This window comes from Vombatus ursinus, unplaced genomic scaffold (assembly GCF_900497805.2).
Source record: "Vombatus ursinus unplaced genomic scaffold, bare-nosed wombat genome assembly UNPS02015175.1, whole genome shotgun sequence".
NCBI classification, from domain to species: Eukaryota; Metazoa; Chordata; class Mammalia; order Diprotodontia; family Vombatidae; genus Vombatus; species Vombatus ursinus.
This window is the reverse complement of record NW_020954953.1, coordinates 20,006,534-20,023,066: the sequence shown is the minus strand read 5'-3', so window position 1 is coordinate 20,023,066 and position 16,533 is coordinate 20,006,534. Positions and strand designations below refer to the sequence as shown.

General features: G+C 38.8%; 1 protein-coding gene across 1 annotated transcript in view; it reads left to right on the top strand.

Annotated features, from left to right (window-relative positions):
• Window positions 1-2,169: 2,169 nt before the first annotated feature.
• LOC114031487 (transmembrane protein 242-like) overlaps window positions 2,170-16,533 on the top strand; it is a 52,419-nt gene continuing 38,055 nt past the window's right edge. The window contains exons 1-3 of the mRNA XM_027846575.1: window positions 2,170-2,368; window positions 3,221-3,321; window positions 13,443-13,580. Coding sequence (XP_027702376.1) covers window positions 2,281-2,368; window positions 3,221-3,321; window positions 13,443-13,580 — 327 coding nt within the window. The 5' untranslated portion in view covers window positions 2,170-2,280. The remainder of the gene's footprint in view (window positions 2,369-3,220; window positions 3,322-13,442; window positions 13,581-16,533) is intronic.

Below are 16,533 nucleotides of genomic sequence, written 5' to 3'. Positions count from 1 at the left end.
TAACAGAATTTCAGAGTTGGAAATTCTACCTGTTAGTCTAATCTATGCATGAAAAAAGAATCCCCATTTATAACTTATCTAACAGATCTCTGCTTGAAGACCTCTGAAGAGAGGGAACCCATTACTTCTTGAGACATCCCATTCTACTTTTCAATAGCTCTAATTGTTAGGGAATTTCCCCTTATATCAAGTCTAAGTTTGTCTCTGGGACTTTGACCCATTGTCTCTGGATCAAATATCCTGATTTCAGCCTCGATTTTCTGTTTGACTCTTAAAGTCCTTCATAATCTGGCCCCTTCCTAACTTTCCAGTGTTTTCACTCATTTCTTCCCAACCTTCACATATGCTGCAATCCAGTGATACTAGCTTCCTGGCTTTTCTTCGCACAAGACACCCCATCTCTCTGCCTTAGAGAGCCGTTTTCCCTGGCTGTCCTCCATGCCTTGAATGCCCTCCCTCTTCATCTCTGACTCCTGGCTTCCCTGACTTTCTTCAAGTCTCAGCTAAAATCATTCCAGTTTCTGCAAAAAGCCTTTCTCTGTCCTCTTTATTGCTAGAGTCTTCACTCTGAGATTACCTTCCATTTACATGTATATACATAGTTTTTATGCTGTCTCTCCCTTTAGAATGTGAGCTCCTTAAGGGCAGGGACTGTTTTTGCCTTCCCTTGTATCCTCAGTGCTTAGCCCAGTGCCTAACACTTAGTGAGAACGTAATAAATACTTGAAGACTGCCTGATTGGGGCTAAACAAAGCAAGTCTTCTTACACAGCGGCTCTTCCAAAATTTAAAAACAGACATCACATCCTCCCTAAGCCTTCTCCTTCCTAAGTTAAACAATCCTAGTAATAGTAACAGTAATAATAATAATGATGATGATGATGATGATGATGATGATAGCTAACATTTCTATAGAGCTTTAAGGTTTGCAAAGTGCTTTTATAAATGTTATCTCACATTATCTTCACAACAACCCTGAGAGGTAGATGTTTATTGGGATAATAATTTTGCATCTGAGAAAAATGAGGTAGCTGGAGGTTAAAGACTTGCCCAGGGCCATGTGACTAATAAATGGATTTGAATTCAGGTCTTCCAGATTCCAGGTCCAGCACTTTGTCTACTGGGCCACCTAGTTGCCTTCACTATCTTTGCTTGAACCTCTCCAGCATATCCATGCTTTTCCCAAACTATGGCGCCCAGAACTGAACACGGTACACCAAATATGATCTGACCAGGGTAAGCAGGCAATCAATGAAGGCAAGAAGCATTGAGTTAGTGCTTACTCTGTGCCAGGCACTGTGCCAAACAAGCAAAAAGATCAGGCTATGCCCTCAAGAAGCTTACATTTGAATGGGGGAAGACAATCCATAAAAAGGAACTGAAAAGGATGAGTGTGGGTAGCAAAGTTGGGAAAATAAGAAACACAGGTGGGAATAGAACGAAGCAGGCCAGGCCTGGGCCAGAAGGAGTTCACCAATGGGAGAAAGAGGTTGGTATGATGGAAGGATGTTCCAGGGTGAGAAGGCAGCTGAATCATGGTGGCACAATATAGAACTATCACCTCCTTATTCCTGAACACTTTCTTAGTGTAATCCAGGAATGAATTAGCTTTTTGGCTGACATACAATACTGTTGATTCAATTGATTTATTGACTTACAGGCCATTTAAAAAAACAAAACCCAAATCTTTTTCAGACAAACTACTGTCCTACCATGTTTCCCCCCATCATGAACCTGTGAGATTTTTTTTTAACCTGGCTGTAAGACTTCATATTTATTCATCTATCCAATCATTCATTCATTTATCCGTCCATCCATCCAACCATTTGGTACACCATGTTAGGAGTTCAAGACGCCTTGGACTCTTTTTGCTAGGCAGCCAGTGGATTTTAGTGTTAAATTCATGCAGTGGCTAGATAAGACCAGATCTTCGAGGTCTAAGGGCCTACTACACAATACATACTTTATATTTACATGCCTGCCCCTCCTTACTCCCAACCCACAGGACCCTCTCAAGGAAAGGCGTCTCTAGGCCACGTGCCCCAGCAGAGGCGCGATAGCGCGTCTGCGCAGGTGTGGGCATGGATTGGGGGGAGGGGTCTTAGGGGCGGGGCCAGAGCACCCGGAACTTAGGCTCCGGAAGGGGAAGGGAGGAACCTTGTCTTGTAGCCGGAGCCCTGCCCGAGACTGAATTCCGGTCGCACCGGTCCGGCACCTCTCTCTCTGGTTTCACTGTTTCCACCCGGGCTCAGTTGGTGGACGGCTCGGCCGCCATCGAGTTATGGAGCCTGTGGGCTCCGGGGCCGGGCGCCTTCCCGGGTCTTTGGAGCAGCCCGCAGCCCCAGACAACCGGCTGTTTCTTGTGAAAGGTGCGCGCGGCAGCTGCGGGTCCCCGGGAGCCTTGAGCCTGGCCTGGCGTGGCCTGTCCTCCAGGCTCCCCTCCCTAGAGGACGAGCGGGTTGTGTTGGTGATTGTGGGAGGCGTGGACAGGGGAGGACCCTTGTGCGCCTCTCCCCCCGCAGACCCTCCCCTCAGCGTGGCTCAGCCCTGTCCCTAATCTTTGGACCCGCAGTCCGAGACTTCTCCGCTCTGAGCCTCAGTTTCCCCATCTGTAGAAGAACCAGATGATCTAAGGACCCTTTCAGCCAGCCCCGAAGCTCTTGGTGCTTGGGGGGGGGGCTGGTTTGGGAAGAGGAAGAGGGCAGGCAGCTCTCCATGTAACCTCCCCAAAGCCACCACCCCGGGCTGACGGGAGGGTCTGGGGTGCTGAAGGCACTTTAGGTGTAATCACAATGTCTCAAGTGCCGTCAACACTGTGAGTGTTGCAGCTATTGATGTATCCTTCTCTGCAACACGGGCCCAGAAAAATTAAGCAGCTTGCCCAAGTTCAAAGCACTACTAAGAGGCAGAACCTAGATCTGAACCCAGGGCTTCTGACTCCCCATCTAGTGCTTTTTCCATTAAACTTAGCTTTATTGCTTGTAGGATGAGCTTAGTTTAAAATACTTCTTTTAAAACATGGGGCTTTGCACAAATGTCACTGATCCTAATCAGTTGTAATTACTTTACATTTTCTCCTTTGCAGGATAGATGATTAACATTTCTGAGTTTGTTTTTTTTTTTTAATAAATGAGGGTAGAGCATGGCTTAATTTTTTTTGAAACTTTCTTGCTTATGCTCTTTTTGAGGTTATTAATTTTTTTTAATTTAATTTTTGGCAGGTGGAATTTTTCTTGGTACAGTTGCTGCTGCAGGAATGTTGGCTGGTTTTGTTACGACTTTGTCACTGGCTAAAAAGAAAAGCCCTCAGTGGTTCAATAAGGTTTGTGATCTGCTAAGTTAATTTGCATCTATTATTTTTGGTAAAATTTTGCTACGGGGAATGAGGATGGAGTACGATTTTTATTTTGATGACATTTCACATTGATTTAAGAGGTCTTTAGGGCAGCTAGGTGGCACAGTAGATAGAGCACTGGCCCTGGAGTCAGGAGGACCTGAGTTCAAATCCGGTCTCAGACCAGACACTTGACACTTACTAGCTGTGTGACCCTGGGCAAGTCACTTAACCTCAGTTGCCTCACCAAAAAAAAAAAAATCCAAACAAAAAGAGGTCTTTGAATGTATGCATAGAGTCTAAAATTCTTTTTTATTGCTGGTTTTAAAGGGAACAAGTATTAAGCATCTACTCTGTACCAGACATTTGCCACATACTTTGCAATTATTATCTCGCTTGATTTCTAAGTAAAAATAGTTAGAAGTGCATCCTTTTAAAAAATGGGGGTAAATGTATATCCTGTTTCCAAAGAGGATTTCAGTTCTGAATACAAGGTAGAGAGATGTTGTCTAGATATTTATAGTTAGGTGGATTCGGAATTGCTTAAAGGAATAGATCTGAAGATTAATAAGTTGATTTCAACTTTGATGAAGGTCTTGATTAGAGAGGCCTAAATTTCTGTCTTTTGCTGGGTGCTACTTAATATTTTTGTTAATGTCTTTGATGAAGACATAGATATGCTCATTAAATTTGCAAATGACATGAAGGGGTAGTCAACACATTGGGTGAGAGATTCAGGGTCCAAAGAGCTCTTGACAATTTAGAATGATGGGCTCAATCTAATTTGAAAAAATTTAGTAGAGGTAATTGTATCTATTTCTCAAATACAAGTTAGGTGAGAAGTGACAGGAGAGAGCATTTTATGTGAAAAATGATCAGAGGATTTTACTGGATTATCAGCTTCATATGAAATGACAGTATTACAAGGCAGTCAAAAAAAAGCTAACATGATCTTAAGCTTCATTAAGAGAGGTATTATGTCCGGAATGAGGGAAGTGATAGTATCACTGCATTCTGCCATGGTCAGACTGTATCTGAAGTTTTTCAATTCTGGATGCCACATTTTAGGAAGACAGTGCGAAGATGCAAGGTGATCGGAAGGGTAAGGGGATTAGAGAGACCATAAAAATTGGCTGAAGGAACTGGGGATGCTAGTGATATTAATAATACCTGGGGAGAAGAAGACTGGGATGAGGGGGAAGAGACAGCAGAGAGACAACTGTCTGAGTATTTGAAGGGTTGTAACATAGAAGAGGGGCAAGACTTGCTCTATCTGGCCCTAGAGGACAGAAACAGGAGCAATAGATGGAAGTCAGTTCTGTGCAAGGCAAAAAAATTTCTAACAATTAGAACTGCTCGAGACAAAAATTGCCTCTAGAAGCTGTGGGTTCTTGATCACCAGAGGGAAGGGGAGGTCTTTTTTTGGGTTTTGGGTTACTACTTTGTCAAAAATGCTGAAGAGGGATTTTTCCAGTTATGGATTGGACTGAATTAGAGGTGGAGAACCCTGCCACCTCAAGGCCTTTTAGGTCCTTGGGTGTGGCCTTTTGACTGAGTCCAAGTTTTACAGAACAAATCCTTTTACTAAGGGGATTTGTTCTGTGAAGTTTGGATTCAATTAGAGGGCCTCATTTGAGGACCCAGAGGGCCACATGTGACCTCTAGGTTGCAAGTTCCTTACCCCTGGACTAAGGGCCTTTTCAGTTGTGGGATTCTGTGCTACCTATCTTGTTTTAAAAGTTAAAAACTTTTTATGGTGAGTGAGATTCTATGGTTTTGTAAAGCATTAAAAATTCTTTTGGATAGCTAACTTAGATCTTGCTGCATTGTTAAGCCTATTCTTATCTGTCCTCACTAAACCAGTCTTCTAGCAAAGATGGATTATTTGGGGGGAAGAGTTGCCCAGCATACTGAGAAAATAAGTTCCTTGCCCATAATTAGTCAGCTTTTTCTGTCATGTCACATTGTTTACTCATTGAACTTGCAATCTAGTAAACCTTTGAGATCTTTTTCATAGGAACTGCTGAAACTTCTTCCACAGGTACCTTTTTATTTAGTACTTGAAACCGCATTTCATTTTGAGGCAGACATCATGGCGTTCAGAACTGGGCTAAGGCATGTGTTCACTCTATGCAAGACTTGATAATTATACTCTTAAGCATTTGAAAATTGGGCCCTGCTATGTCCCCTGGAGGTTTTGAACCATAACTACAATACTTGTATCTTGACTTTTTTGGTATTTTGAGATCTTTGATTTCATTAGTAGGGGTGAAACCTGTGGTATAGGTTGAAGCCTCTTCATATTTAAGGAGATAGTCTTTTTTTTATTTATTTATTTTGATTTATCAACAATCACTTCCATAAGCTTTTTTTTTTTTTGGCGAGGCAATCGGGATTAAGTGACTTGCCCAGGATCACACAACTAGTGAGTATCATGTGTCTGAGGCTGGATTTGAACTCAGGTCCTCCTGACTCCAGGGCTGGTCTTCTATCCACTGTGCCATCTAGCTGTCCCCCATAAGCTTTTGAGTTTAAAATTTTTTTCCCTCTCCCTCCACCCCTCCCCAAATCAGCACACAATCTGATATAGGCTTTACACATACATTCTATTAGATGTATTTTCACATTAGTGATGTTGTAAGGAAGAATTAGAACCAATAGGAGGTACCACAAGAAAGAGGAAACAAAACAAAACAGAAGAAAAAATGGCAAATAGTATGCTTCAATTTATATTCAAATCATAATTTGGTGACCAGCATTCTGGTGATGAGCCTCTTAAAGAAGCAAGAGAGTAAGCATTTACTAAGCATGTGCAACATGCCAAATACAGAGAGGAAATTATAGCAGCCTCAAGAAATATTTATAGATGTGTATACAAAACACACATAAAGTAAATTCTAGGTAACCTTGGAGGGGAGAACCAAGCAAGGGCTCCTGCAGAAGTTGGTGCTGGAGCTTCTTTGAAGGAAGCTAGAGATTGAGGTGAGGAATGAGAGCGTCCTAGGCATGGGGACAGCCCAAAGTCATGGAGGCAGGAGATGGGGTGTCGTGGGGGAGGGATAGCAAGTAGACTAGAGAGCGTATAGAGGGGAGTAACGGGAAAAAAACTAGGAGGGGAGCAGGGAACCAGTTTGTGAAGAGCCTGATAGCAGAATTTATAGTTGATCCTAGAGGTAATAGGGAGTCACTGGAATTTGTTGAGTAGAAGGGTGATGTGATTAGACATGTGCTTTAGAAAAATCACTCTAGTGACTGTGAATGAGGTCTAACACTTTGCATGTGTTATCTTACTTGATCCATACAACAACCCTGTGAGGCAGGTGTTATTATTATCCCCATTTTACAAATAGGGGACTGAGATTGAGAGGTTAGGTGATTTGTCCAGAGTCACACAGATAGTAAGTGGTTTAGATTCAGGTCCTCTGGATTTCAAGTCCAACCTTAAATACGACAACCAGCCCCAGAGGTGCTTATTACCTCCAGGATCAAATATAAAACCCTTATTTGGCATTTAGAGCTCTTCATAACCTTGGCCCTTCTGTCTTTCAAGTCTTCTTACATTTCAGTCCCATCTGTGCACTTTTCAATTAAGCAACAGCTGTTTTATTGATGTTCCTTGTACTCACAACTCCCATCTCCTGACTCCATGCTCTTTTGGAAGCCATTCACTGTGTTGGAATGCTCTCTTTATTCACCTCTGCCCCCTGGCTTCTTTAGCTTCCTTTAGAGACTCAGCTCCAATCTTATAACCCTCTCATTAATGCTACTGGACTTTAAAGCTTCTAATTCCTCAGACCAGCCTGTTCTCAAGGAGTCAGTGTTCAGATGAGTCTGGGATCCAGGTCTAACCTTACTTTTAATGGCTTTCAGGTACATGGTAGATTTTGTGGGTTAGAGTAGGAACTTAATCATCATTTATGGTAATTCTGTGGGAAAATGTCATGAGTTCCAAGCAGCTGACTTCTAAGTAAGCTTTTGAAGCACGGTCCATTCATAAACTGAGGTTATTGTATTTTTTAGGATGATGTTTAACTCCTTTAGCTTTTACCTTTCCTGGGGACTTTGGGAGACACTGATGTGATTTGCTATAAGGGAACAGAACCAGACTGGAACTGAAGAGACTGAGTTTTCTAGTCCTAATTCTGCAGTCAGTTAATTTGACTTGGGGAAATATCCTCCATGTATTCCCATTTACTGATCTCTCAGATGGGCATTATCCTCAACTTGGTACTAGTCAGTGGATTTAACTGCTGAAAAATAATTTGCTGTAAGATTATCTAGAGCAGCTAGGTTGGTGCAGTGAATAGAGTGGATAGACTCATTTTCCTGAGTTCAAATCTGGCCTCGAACACTTACTAGCTGAGTGACCCTGGGCAAGTCACTTAATCCTGTTTGCCTCTGTTCCTCATCTCTAAAATGAGCTCCTCTAAAATGAGGAGAAGGATATGGCAGCTACTCCTTTATCTTTGCCAAGAAAATCCCAATTGGGGCCACAAGGAGTCAGATATAGCTGAAAAACGACTGAGCAACAAAAATGTTATCCCGCAGTATCTTTTAATGAATAATAATTCAAATCATTTTTTGAAATAAGGGTGAATCATTCAAGAAATGCATATTTAGTAAGGTTTTAGATAAGATTAAACTTAAGCAAGGATATGGTTAGAGACTACTGAAGGGATAATCAATTTTTAACAGTAATAGTTTCTTTCACAAATGTAGAAAGAGTATTTTCTTCCATTCTAAGTGACTTTTAATTGAGAAATTAGGAAGGTTGAAAGAGTACAAATAGGTAATTTAATAAATGTTGCTTGATTGAAGGCTTATCTTTCTTTTCTAACCTATGAATAATAAAAAAGAAAAAGGTAAAGACAAAGTTAGCCTGTTAACATATTATTTTAAGTTTCTTTCATTGACCTGATTGAGAGAGTAAATTTTTTTTAAAGGGCCACATATATTTCATATTTGTAAATAGTTTAAAAATTTAAAAATATAGTAAACATAATAGCGTGTTTGTTGAAGGGAAATTTGAAAATACGTGTTTCTTGCTTTAGTTATAGAAATAATTTAGAAGTTTTGGCACCTGCTGAGTTAGGAAGACCTGGATTCAAAGCCTACTTCTAATACAAACTAGCTATGTGACCAGGGTAAGGTCCCTTAAGCTGTTAGTTTGCATTGTTGAAGACAAATTTTATAGTAGCAACTCATCACATTGAGGTTTGAATAAAAAAACCAGATCTTCCAAAACAATTGTTGTTCAGACATAAAGTTGGAAGGGATCTCTGAAGCCAGCTGGTCCACCTTCTTCATTTTATGTATTAAGAAATTGAGTCTAAGATAGGTTCAGTAACTTGTTTTGTGTCACAGGTCATCAGTGGCAAAGGTGGTATTTGAACTCACATTCTCTGAGTTAGGAGCCAGTGTTCTTTCCACTGTACTACCATCTCACCTCATACTGCCAGAGGAAAAAAAATCCAAACTCTCAGAATAGGCATTATTTATCTGTTGAATTGGAAGTGGCTGACTTCCCAGTAACTCCTCAAGTATCTACTTCACTTTTAGGCAGATAAAAGAACCAAATTATTTAGTTTCTGATGTGGCCGCAAGGTTGATCTGGAAAAACGAAACAAACAAAAAAACAACAAACTACGTCACTACTTTGTGTTACTTTTATAAAAATGAAACCTTTACCTACCTTGGAGATGAGAATTATGTTACAAACATTATATCATACAACAAAAATGTAAGTGAAATATGATTAAAATGTATCTTTTGAATTAGTGATTAATATCAGTTTGACTTAATTTAAATGTTCTCTAAAGATGAGATTGATGAGAGTTATTGAACTTTTGTTCTTAGCTTTGTCATTGACTTTCAATTAACTTTGAGTAAGTTGCTTAATGGTCCTGTCCTTTAATTTCTGTACTTGTATAAAGGATTATTAATTTTTGCCAGCTACTTCCTCAGAAAAGTATGGGTAAATATTCAGAAGATGAAATACATGCTAATATTGAGACAGAAATATATAATGAATATAGAGTTATTTACAAGAGAGTAACTCAACTATTTTAGCTTTGGGAAATGTAGTACAATATCCACAACATGCTTTGGGATTCATAAGTAACCTTTCTATGAAACTATATGCAAATATTCATTGTCTTATTAAGGATTTTTGATATTTCATTTAAATTCTAAAATAAGCTCTATAATAATGAAGGAAAATAGTTGTAGGGAAAATTGAATTGCCAAATAATTCTGATCAAAAAGATTGTAATCGGACACAAGCATCATACATATATCTTTTTTCTTGCTAGCATTTCAAATGACATTTCATTTTGAGAGTAGCTTCCTATTGCCTCCAGGAGCAAATACAAAATGCTCTGTTTGGCATTCAAAACCCATTGTTACCTCCCCCACTTCTACCTTACCAGTCTTTTTTTTTTTCTTGTCAAATTTTTTGTTGATGCTCTCTTCATTTTTTTATACAACTGTTATTGTTTGATTTAGTCAAACAGAATATTAATGTTTTTAATGTATTTATGTACAGACTGAATTCTGACCCCTAGAGAAATAATTAAACTTAATTTTCTAAAATCAGAATTGTGCCAGTGGTATTTACGCTTCCTCCAATTAATAATTTGGTTAATGGTTTCTACTTTTGGAGGGAAATGAGGCCAGTTGAGGAAACTAAGACACACATCTGTATGGTATCTATGTAACCATGCTGTAGGACCCACTATGCAGGAAAAGGAGGAGGGTGTCTATGTCATTCTTATTAAAAACAATTAAAAAGAGTTTAAGTATTAAGTAAATTATTAAAAAGTTTAGATCTGAGATTTTTTTTTTTTTTTTTTTGGCTAGGCAATGGGGTTAAGTGACTTGCCCAGGGTCACACAGCTAGTAAGTGTTATGTGTCTGAGGCCGGATTTGAGCTCAGGTCCTACTGAATTCAGGGCTGTTGCTCTATCCACTCTGCAGATCTGAGAATTTTTAAATGTAGATTTAGCAGATTTTGACTCTTCTAAAACAAGTTAAAATCTGTACTCCATTTTTCTACTATAATTCCAAGTGGCAGAAATATTTTCTTTTTTTTAAAAAAGTTTATATTTATGTCTTTTTTATACATGACCGTAGTTTCTCCCAGTAGTCCTCTCACACTGCCTTCCAGAGAGCATCCCTTGTAACAATTATCTTCTTTTTTTTTTTTTGGTGAGGCAGTTGAAGTTAAGTGACTTGCCCAGAGTCACACAGCTAGTGAGTGTTATGTATCTGAGGCCAGATTTGAACTCAGGTCCTCCTGACTCTAGGGCCCGTGCTCTATCTACTGCGCCACCTTGCTGCCCCAACAATTATCTTTTTAAAAGAATGTAAATTTATTATATTTTTTAAAAGCATAACTGAGCAATACATCAAAAAAAAGTCTGAAAATAAGTGCCACGCTTGGTGGTCCTCACACCTTTGTCAAGGAGTGGGGTGAGAATGTCTTCTTCTATGTCTTCTTTCAAGGCATGCTTGTTCTTTATAATTTTGCACTATTCACTTTTGAGTGTGTGTGTCTGCAGTCATTGTGTAGATATTGTTTTCTTGGTTCTGCTTACTTTGCTATGCATTACTTCAGGTAGCTCTTTCCATGCTTCTCAGTATTTATCACAGTGATTATTTCTAATAGCACTACATTCATATACCACAGTTTGTTTTGCCATTCCTCAATCATCTGTTTTGTTTCCAGGTCTTTGTTATTACAAAAAATATACTGTAAGTATTTGGGGGATATGGAGACTTTCCTCTTACCTGTGGTTTCCTTTGGAGTATAAGCCTAGTAAGGGAATCTCTGGGTCAAGGGATATGGACATTTTAGTCTCTTTATTTGTGTAATTACAGATTTCTCTCCAAAATAATTGTATCAATTTATAGGTCCCCCAACAGTGGACCAATGTACCTGTCTTCATACAACCCTTCCAAAGTTGACTATTGTCATCTTTGCCAATTTACAGGGAGTGGGGTGAACCTCTGGGTTATTTTGATTTACATTTCTTTTATTATTACTGATTTGGAGCATATGGTTATAGATAGTTTGCAGTTCTTCTTTTGAGAACTTTTGTTCATATCCTTTGACTGCTTATTGGGGAACAGTTTTTGGTCATATATTTATATGTAATATATCTGTTAATTGTTTTTATACCTTGGATATCAAACCTTTATCAGAGAAGTTTGATACAAAGATTTTTCTCCCCATTATGCCTAGATGTAGTAGTCATTTCCCATTTTTATCCTAGGTGTAGATTGATCCCCAAATATTTTATGCATTTCTTAGTTATTTGGAATAGAATTCCCTTACCATTATTGACTCTTGAATTTTGTTATTATATGGAAATGCAGTTGATTTTGGAAGGAAGGAAGGAAACAAACATATGTTAAGCATCTACCATGTGCCAGTCATTGTCATATATGATTTATAAATGTCTCATTTTATCCTTAAAACAATCCTGTGAGGTAAGTGCTATTATCCCCAGGAAACTGAGGCAGATAGAGGTTAAGTCCAGTGTCACATAGCTAGCACATATTTGAGATGGGATTGGACTCAGGTCTTCCGGATTCCAGATTCAGTACGCTAATCACTGTAATACCTAGTGCCTAGTTATATTTTATAGCCTGCAGCTTTGCTGAAGCTATTAATTGTATCATTTATCTTTGCTGATTCTCTGGAATTTTCCAGGCACATATCAGCATATCTTCTGCAAATAGAGATAGTTTTATTTCTTCTTTACACCTTTGAATTCTTTCTCTTGTCTTATTGCTACTGCTGTCATTTCCAGGACTGTATCAAATAATCATGAGAAGAGTGGGCATTCTTACTTTACTCCTGTATTTATTGGGAAAGGTTCTAGTGTATTTCCATTGCATGTGATGCTTGATTTTGGTTTTAGATAGATACTTTTGGTGAAATAAAAAAAAAAGTTCCCTTCTTGATAGGTTTTTAGCATAAGTAAGTGTGGTATTTTGTCAAAGGCTTTTTACAACTATTGAGATAATTGTGGTTTGGAATGGTTTTGTTTCTAATACAATTAAATGTGCTGATTGTTTTTCTAATGTTGAACTATCCTTGCATCCTTAGTAAAAATCCACCTTGGTCCTAATGAATGTAGCCTGTTAAACAGGATTTTATTTAAATTTTCTGTTGGTGTTCTATAGATCACCAACAGATGGACTAGATTCTCTAAATCAGTACTTTTCTTCCTGCTTTCACTATTTCTGAGCAGTTTTTCTCAATGATTTCCTGAAGTGTGGTATTCAGGTTTTCATTTTCAGAGTGTTATTTTAAAATTTTTTTCTTTTTTTATTAACCGACTTTGCAAATATATGAACTAGATGGAGGGTTGTTTTTCTTTTTCTTTGCATTTCTCGTACTTTGCACACTGCTGGACATAAAGTTAGTGCTCGATGGAGAGGCCCAGTTAAAAACAACACCACCACCCAGTTACCTTGTGGTGAATTCTTTGACTTCACCTCTTTCAGCTAGATGGCTTAGTAGATAGAAGGTTGGACTTGGAGTAAGGAAGTCATGAGTTTGATCTCACCACAGACACTAGCTGTGTGACCCATGGGAGCTCACTTAACATCACTCAGCTCCAGTTTCTTCATCTGTAAAGTGGGGATAATAACAGCACCTACCTCACAAAGTTGTTGTGAGGATTAAATGAGATAATATATGCAAAACACTTCACAAACCTGCAAGTGCTATGGAATTGCTAGATATTATTGTATTATTTAGTTTCGTGGGTAGAAAGCTGTCCTTAGAATAACCTCTCACTTAACCATTTTCCCAGGTGGTATAGTGGATAGAACACCAGACTTGGCATCAGAAGGATCTAAATTTGAATCCTGGTCAGATACTTATTAGCTTTGTAACTTTGGACAAGTCACTTAACTTCCCTAAAACTTAATTTCCTCATCTGTAAAGCGTGTTCAGTGGCCTCTAAGGTCTCTAATATCTCTAAGTCTGTGATCCTGTGATTCTTACTCTTAAATTCTTACTCTTGGATTAATTTTCCTCTTATTTCTATCATTCTTTCCGATTCACATTGTTCTTACTATTCTGTTTTTGTTTCCAGGGAATTACTGCCACAGCTGCTTTACCGGAGAGTGGTTCTTCTCTTGCCTTGCGAGCATTGGGTTGGGGCTCACTTTATGCATGGTGTGGAGTTGGTGTAATCAGTTTTGCAGTCTGGAAAGCTTTAGGAGTTCACAGTGTAAGTAGCATCCGTATTTTTCTGACCTAAGTCTTAGCATGCACAGTCACCATATCTGCTGCAGATTTTAAGAACCTTAGCCAATTTTACCGTTTTCCCTCTAGCACACATTCATACACAGAACCCACTGAATGCTGAAGAACTTGGCTAAGTTCTCACTAATGCTCTTTGCACATTAAACTTATTTAAGACAGTGATTTAAATAATTGAATATAATATGTAACATGATAAAATAACCCTTTTTAAAATTTTAATTTATCTTACAACAGGGGAGTTAGATGACCTAGGTTCTAGCCCTATTTCTGACCCTGTGTAATCCTGTGATCTTGGGCAAGCTGCCTAACTTCCCTAGGCCTCAGTTTCTTTATCTGTTAAATAAGGTACTATATATCGGGAGTTCTTAACCTTTTTTTATCATGGACCCCTTTGGCAATCTGGAAAAGCCTCTGGTCCCTTTCTCAGAATAATGTTTTTAAATAACTTAAGGGAATGCTCTGTTAAAGGTTAGTGAAAATAAAGATGTAATTTTTTTCTCCTTAAAGTTCACAGACCCCCTCCTACCCAGAAATCCAAGAACCCGTGGACTTGGTGAATTTTCACATCTCTCAGTTATAAAATTCTACGAAGTATGCCACTTGGTTTCAGATTTCACAAGCATACTTTTTTTTTAAGGCAATTGGGGTTAAGTGACTTGCCCAGGGTCACATAGCTAGTAAGCGTCAAGTGTTTGGTCTGAGGCCGGATTTGAACTCAGGTCCTCCTGACTTCAGGGCTGGTGCTCTATCCACTGTGCACCTAGCTGCCCCTCACCAGCATACTTTAAAAGTAAGTTAAGGCATTTATAAATCATTGAAAAAATTTCACATTATTAATGATCTTTAAGACGTACAACTTACTTATTTGATAAATGAACCTAAGGCGATGTAAGAAGTTTTTTTTGTTTAAGTAAGTAGAAAGAGTTTCATAGTTATTCTTTCATGAAAAATACTCTTTTTAATTTTCTGCAGTTGGAATTTAGGATAAAAAAAAGTAAAAGAGTTCTAGATGTAACCACAACAGGTTGTCAATAGTTTTCTCTAAAAGACTGTGCAAATTTTATATATAGATGTGAATAAAATGAAATTGTAAAATGATTTTCATAATTCCTGTTTTCTATAAACATTGCTGAAAAGAAAAGAAAAATCTCCCCTCAAAAGTCATATTGTTATAAAATTACTTAAGTTGTTCCATGACTACATGATCCTTATTACTGATGCTTTTAATTTAGTTTAAGATGGGGTAAACATTTCCAAGTTGATGGCCTGCCCCCCCCATAGTCTTTGAAACCGATTTTTTTATTTTTAGAGATTGTGTGATTCTAGGTAGTCACTTAGCCTCTGAAGATCTTAGTTTTTTCATCTGCAAAATGAGTATGTCAGGCTAGGATATTCCTGAGGCTCCCTATAGTCCACGAGTTCAGTAATTATGTGAAATTCCTAAATCACCGTTTTCCCTCTTGAATCCATCCTTTTTAGCACTGCTGGAATAGTCTTTGTTAGACACAGATGTGGTCGTTTTACTCCTTGACTTAAAAATACTTAGTGCCTCACTTGCCTACTGAGTAAAGTTCAGACTCTCGTTCTTGGCATTCTAGACCTTTGATAACTTGGTGTCAGCCTTATGTTGTATCTCTTATTATTTTGCCCTCAGTGTACCTTAAATTCCAACTCTTTATGCTGGTCCTCCTGCCTGGAATGGCCTCCTTCTCTTTGTCATTGAATTTCTCTTCATTCTGTAAAGTCCAACTCAGATGCCATTTCCTCCATGAAGCCTTCTCTGACCTCCTTGGTTGGTAACAACTTTCCCCCTTGAAGCTTAAATAACACTTTGTTTACAACTCTTTAATGCATTTATCATACGATAATGTAAGAGCTATCGGCTAATAGTGTTAGCTGTTCTCTAGGCATCAGTTTGTTTGCTTATTCCTTTCTTCTTCCTTTTCCAAATGAATAGAAATACATCAAATAATCCATTAACCAAAACAGGTTACCTCAGACTCATTCATGTTACAGAACCATTGAGAAGCTGCCTGACAGAATATACAGCGCTGGACTGGGAGTAAGGGAGACCTGGATTCTGATTACCTCTGATCCCTACTAGCTGTGTGATCCTGGGCAGGTCACTTGCCCTCTCTCTAACCTTATTTTTCTCATCCCCCAAATGAGGACAGTTATATCTATGGGACTTACCTTACAGGGTTGTGAGAATCAAATGAGATGGTATGCATCACGCACTTTGCTCACTTTAAAATGCGTGTGTGTGTGTGTGTGTGTGTGTTGTTAAAGCAGACAGTAAGATTTCTGTCTGTGATCACTTACAGTCCGAGACTCTCAGAACAATAATTGTAAATACACACAGAGGTAGTGTGGTATAATGGATAGAAAGCTGGACCTGGAGTCAGGAGGACGTGGGTCCAAATCCTACCTCTCTTCAGCCCTGCTGTATTACTCTGGGCACATTATTTAACCTTCATTGCTCCTGGCAGCTTTCTAAGAATGGAAGATATAGAACAGGTACTGATGTGCTTCCTTAGAGAGAGTTCTCTGTATCAGTGAAATCCCAAGTCCATTCAAGAAACATACACGTTTATCAGCACAGTTATTTATTCAGTCCCTTCTGGAGTGTTTCCTCGTGCCAGCTGTTCATCCTTTAACTGTCATCCTTCCCAGGCTCTACCTTCATCTTCCTGTCTCTTTGACTTTTTCATCTGTCTCCTTTCCCTTTTTATACCTCATTTTCTTCCTCTCAGTTTGCTTTTTCACCTCTTGTATTCCATGTGCTCATTCTCTTTCTGCTCCATGCTGAACTACCCTCCCTGGCTGTTGCTCTTTTTGTCTCCCTTGATTTCCAACCCCTGAACCCAGGTCCTTTCTGTCTTTGCTTTATTTCCCTATACTGTGTTCACTTTGCTCAA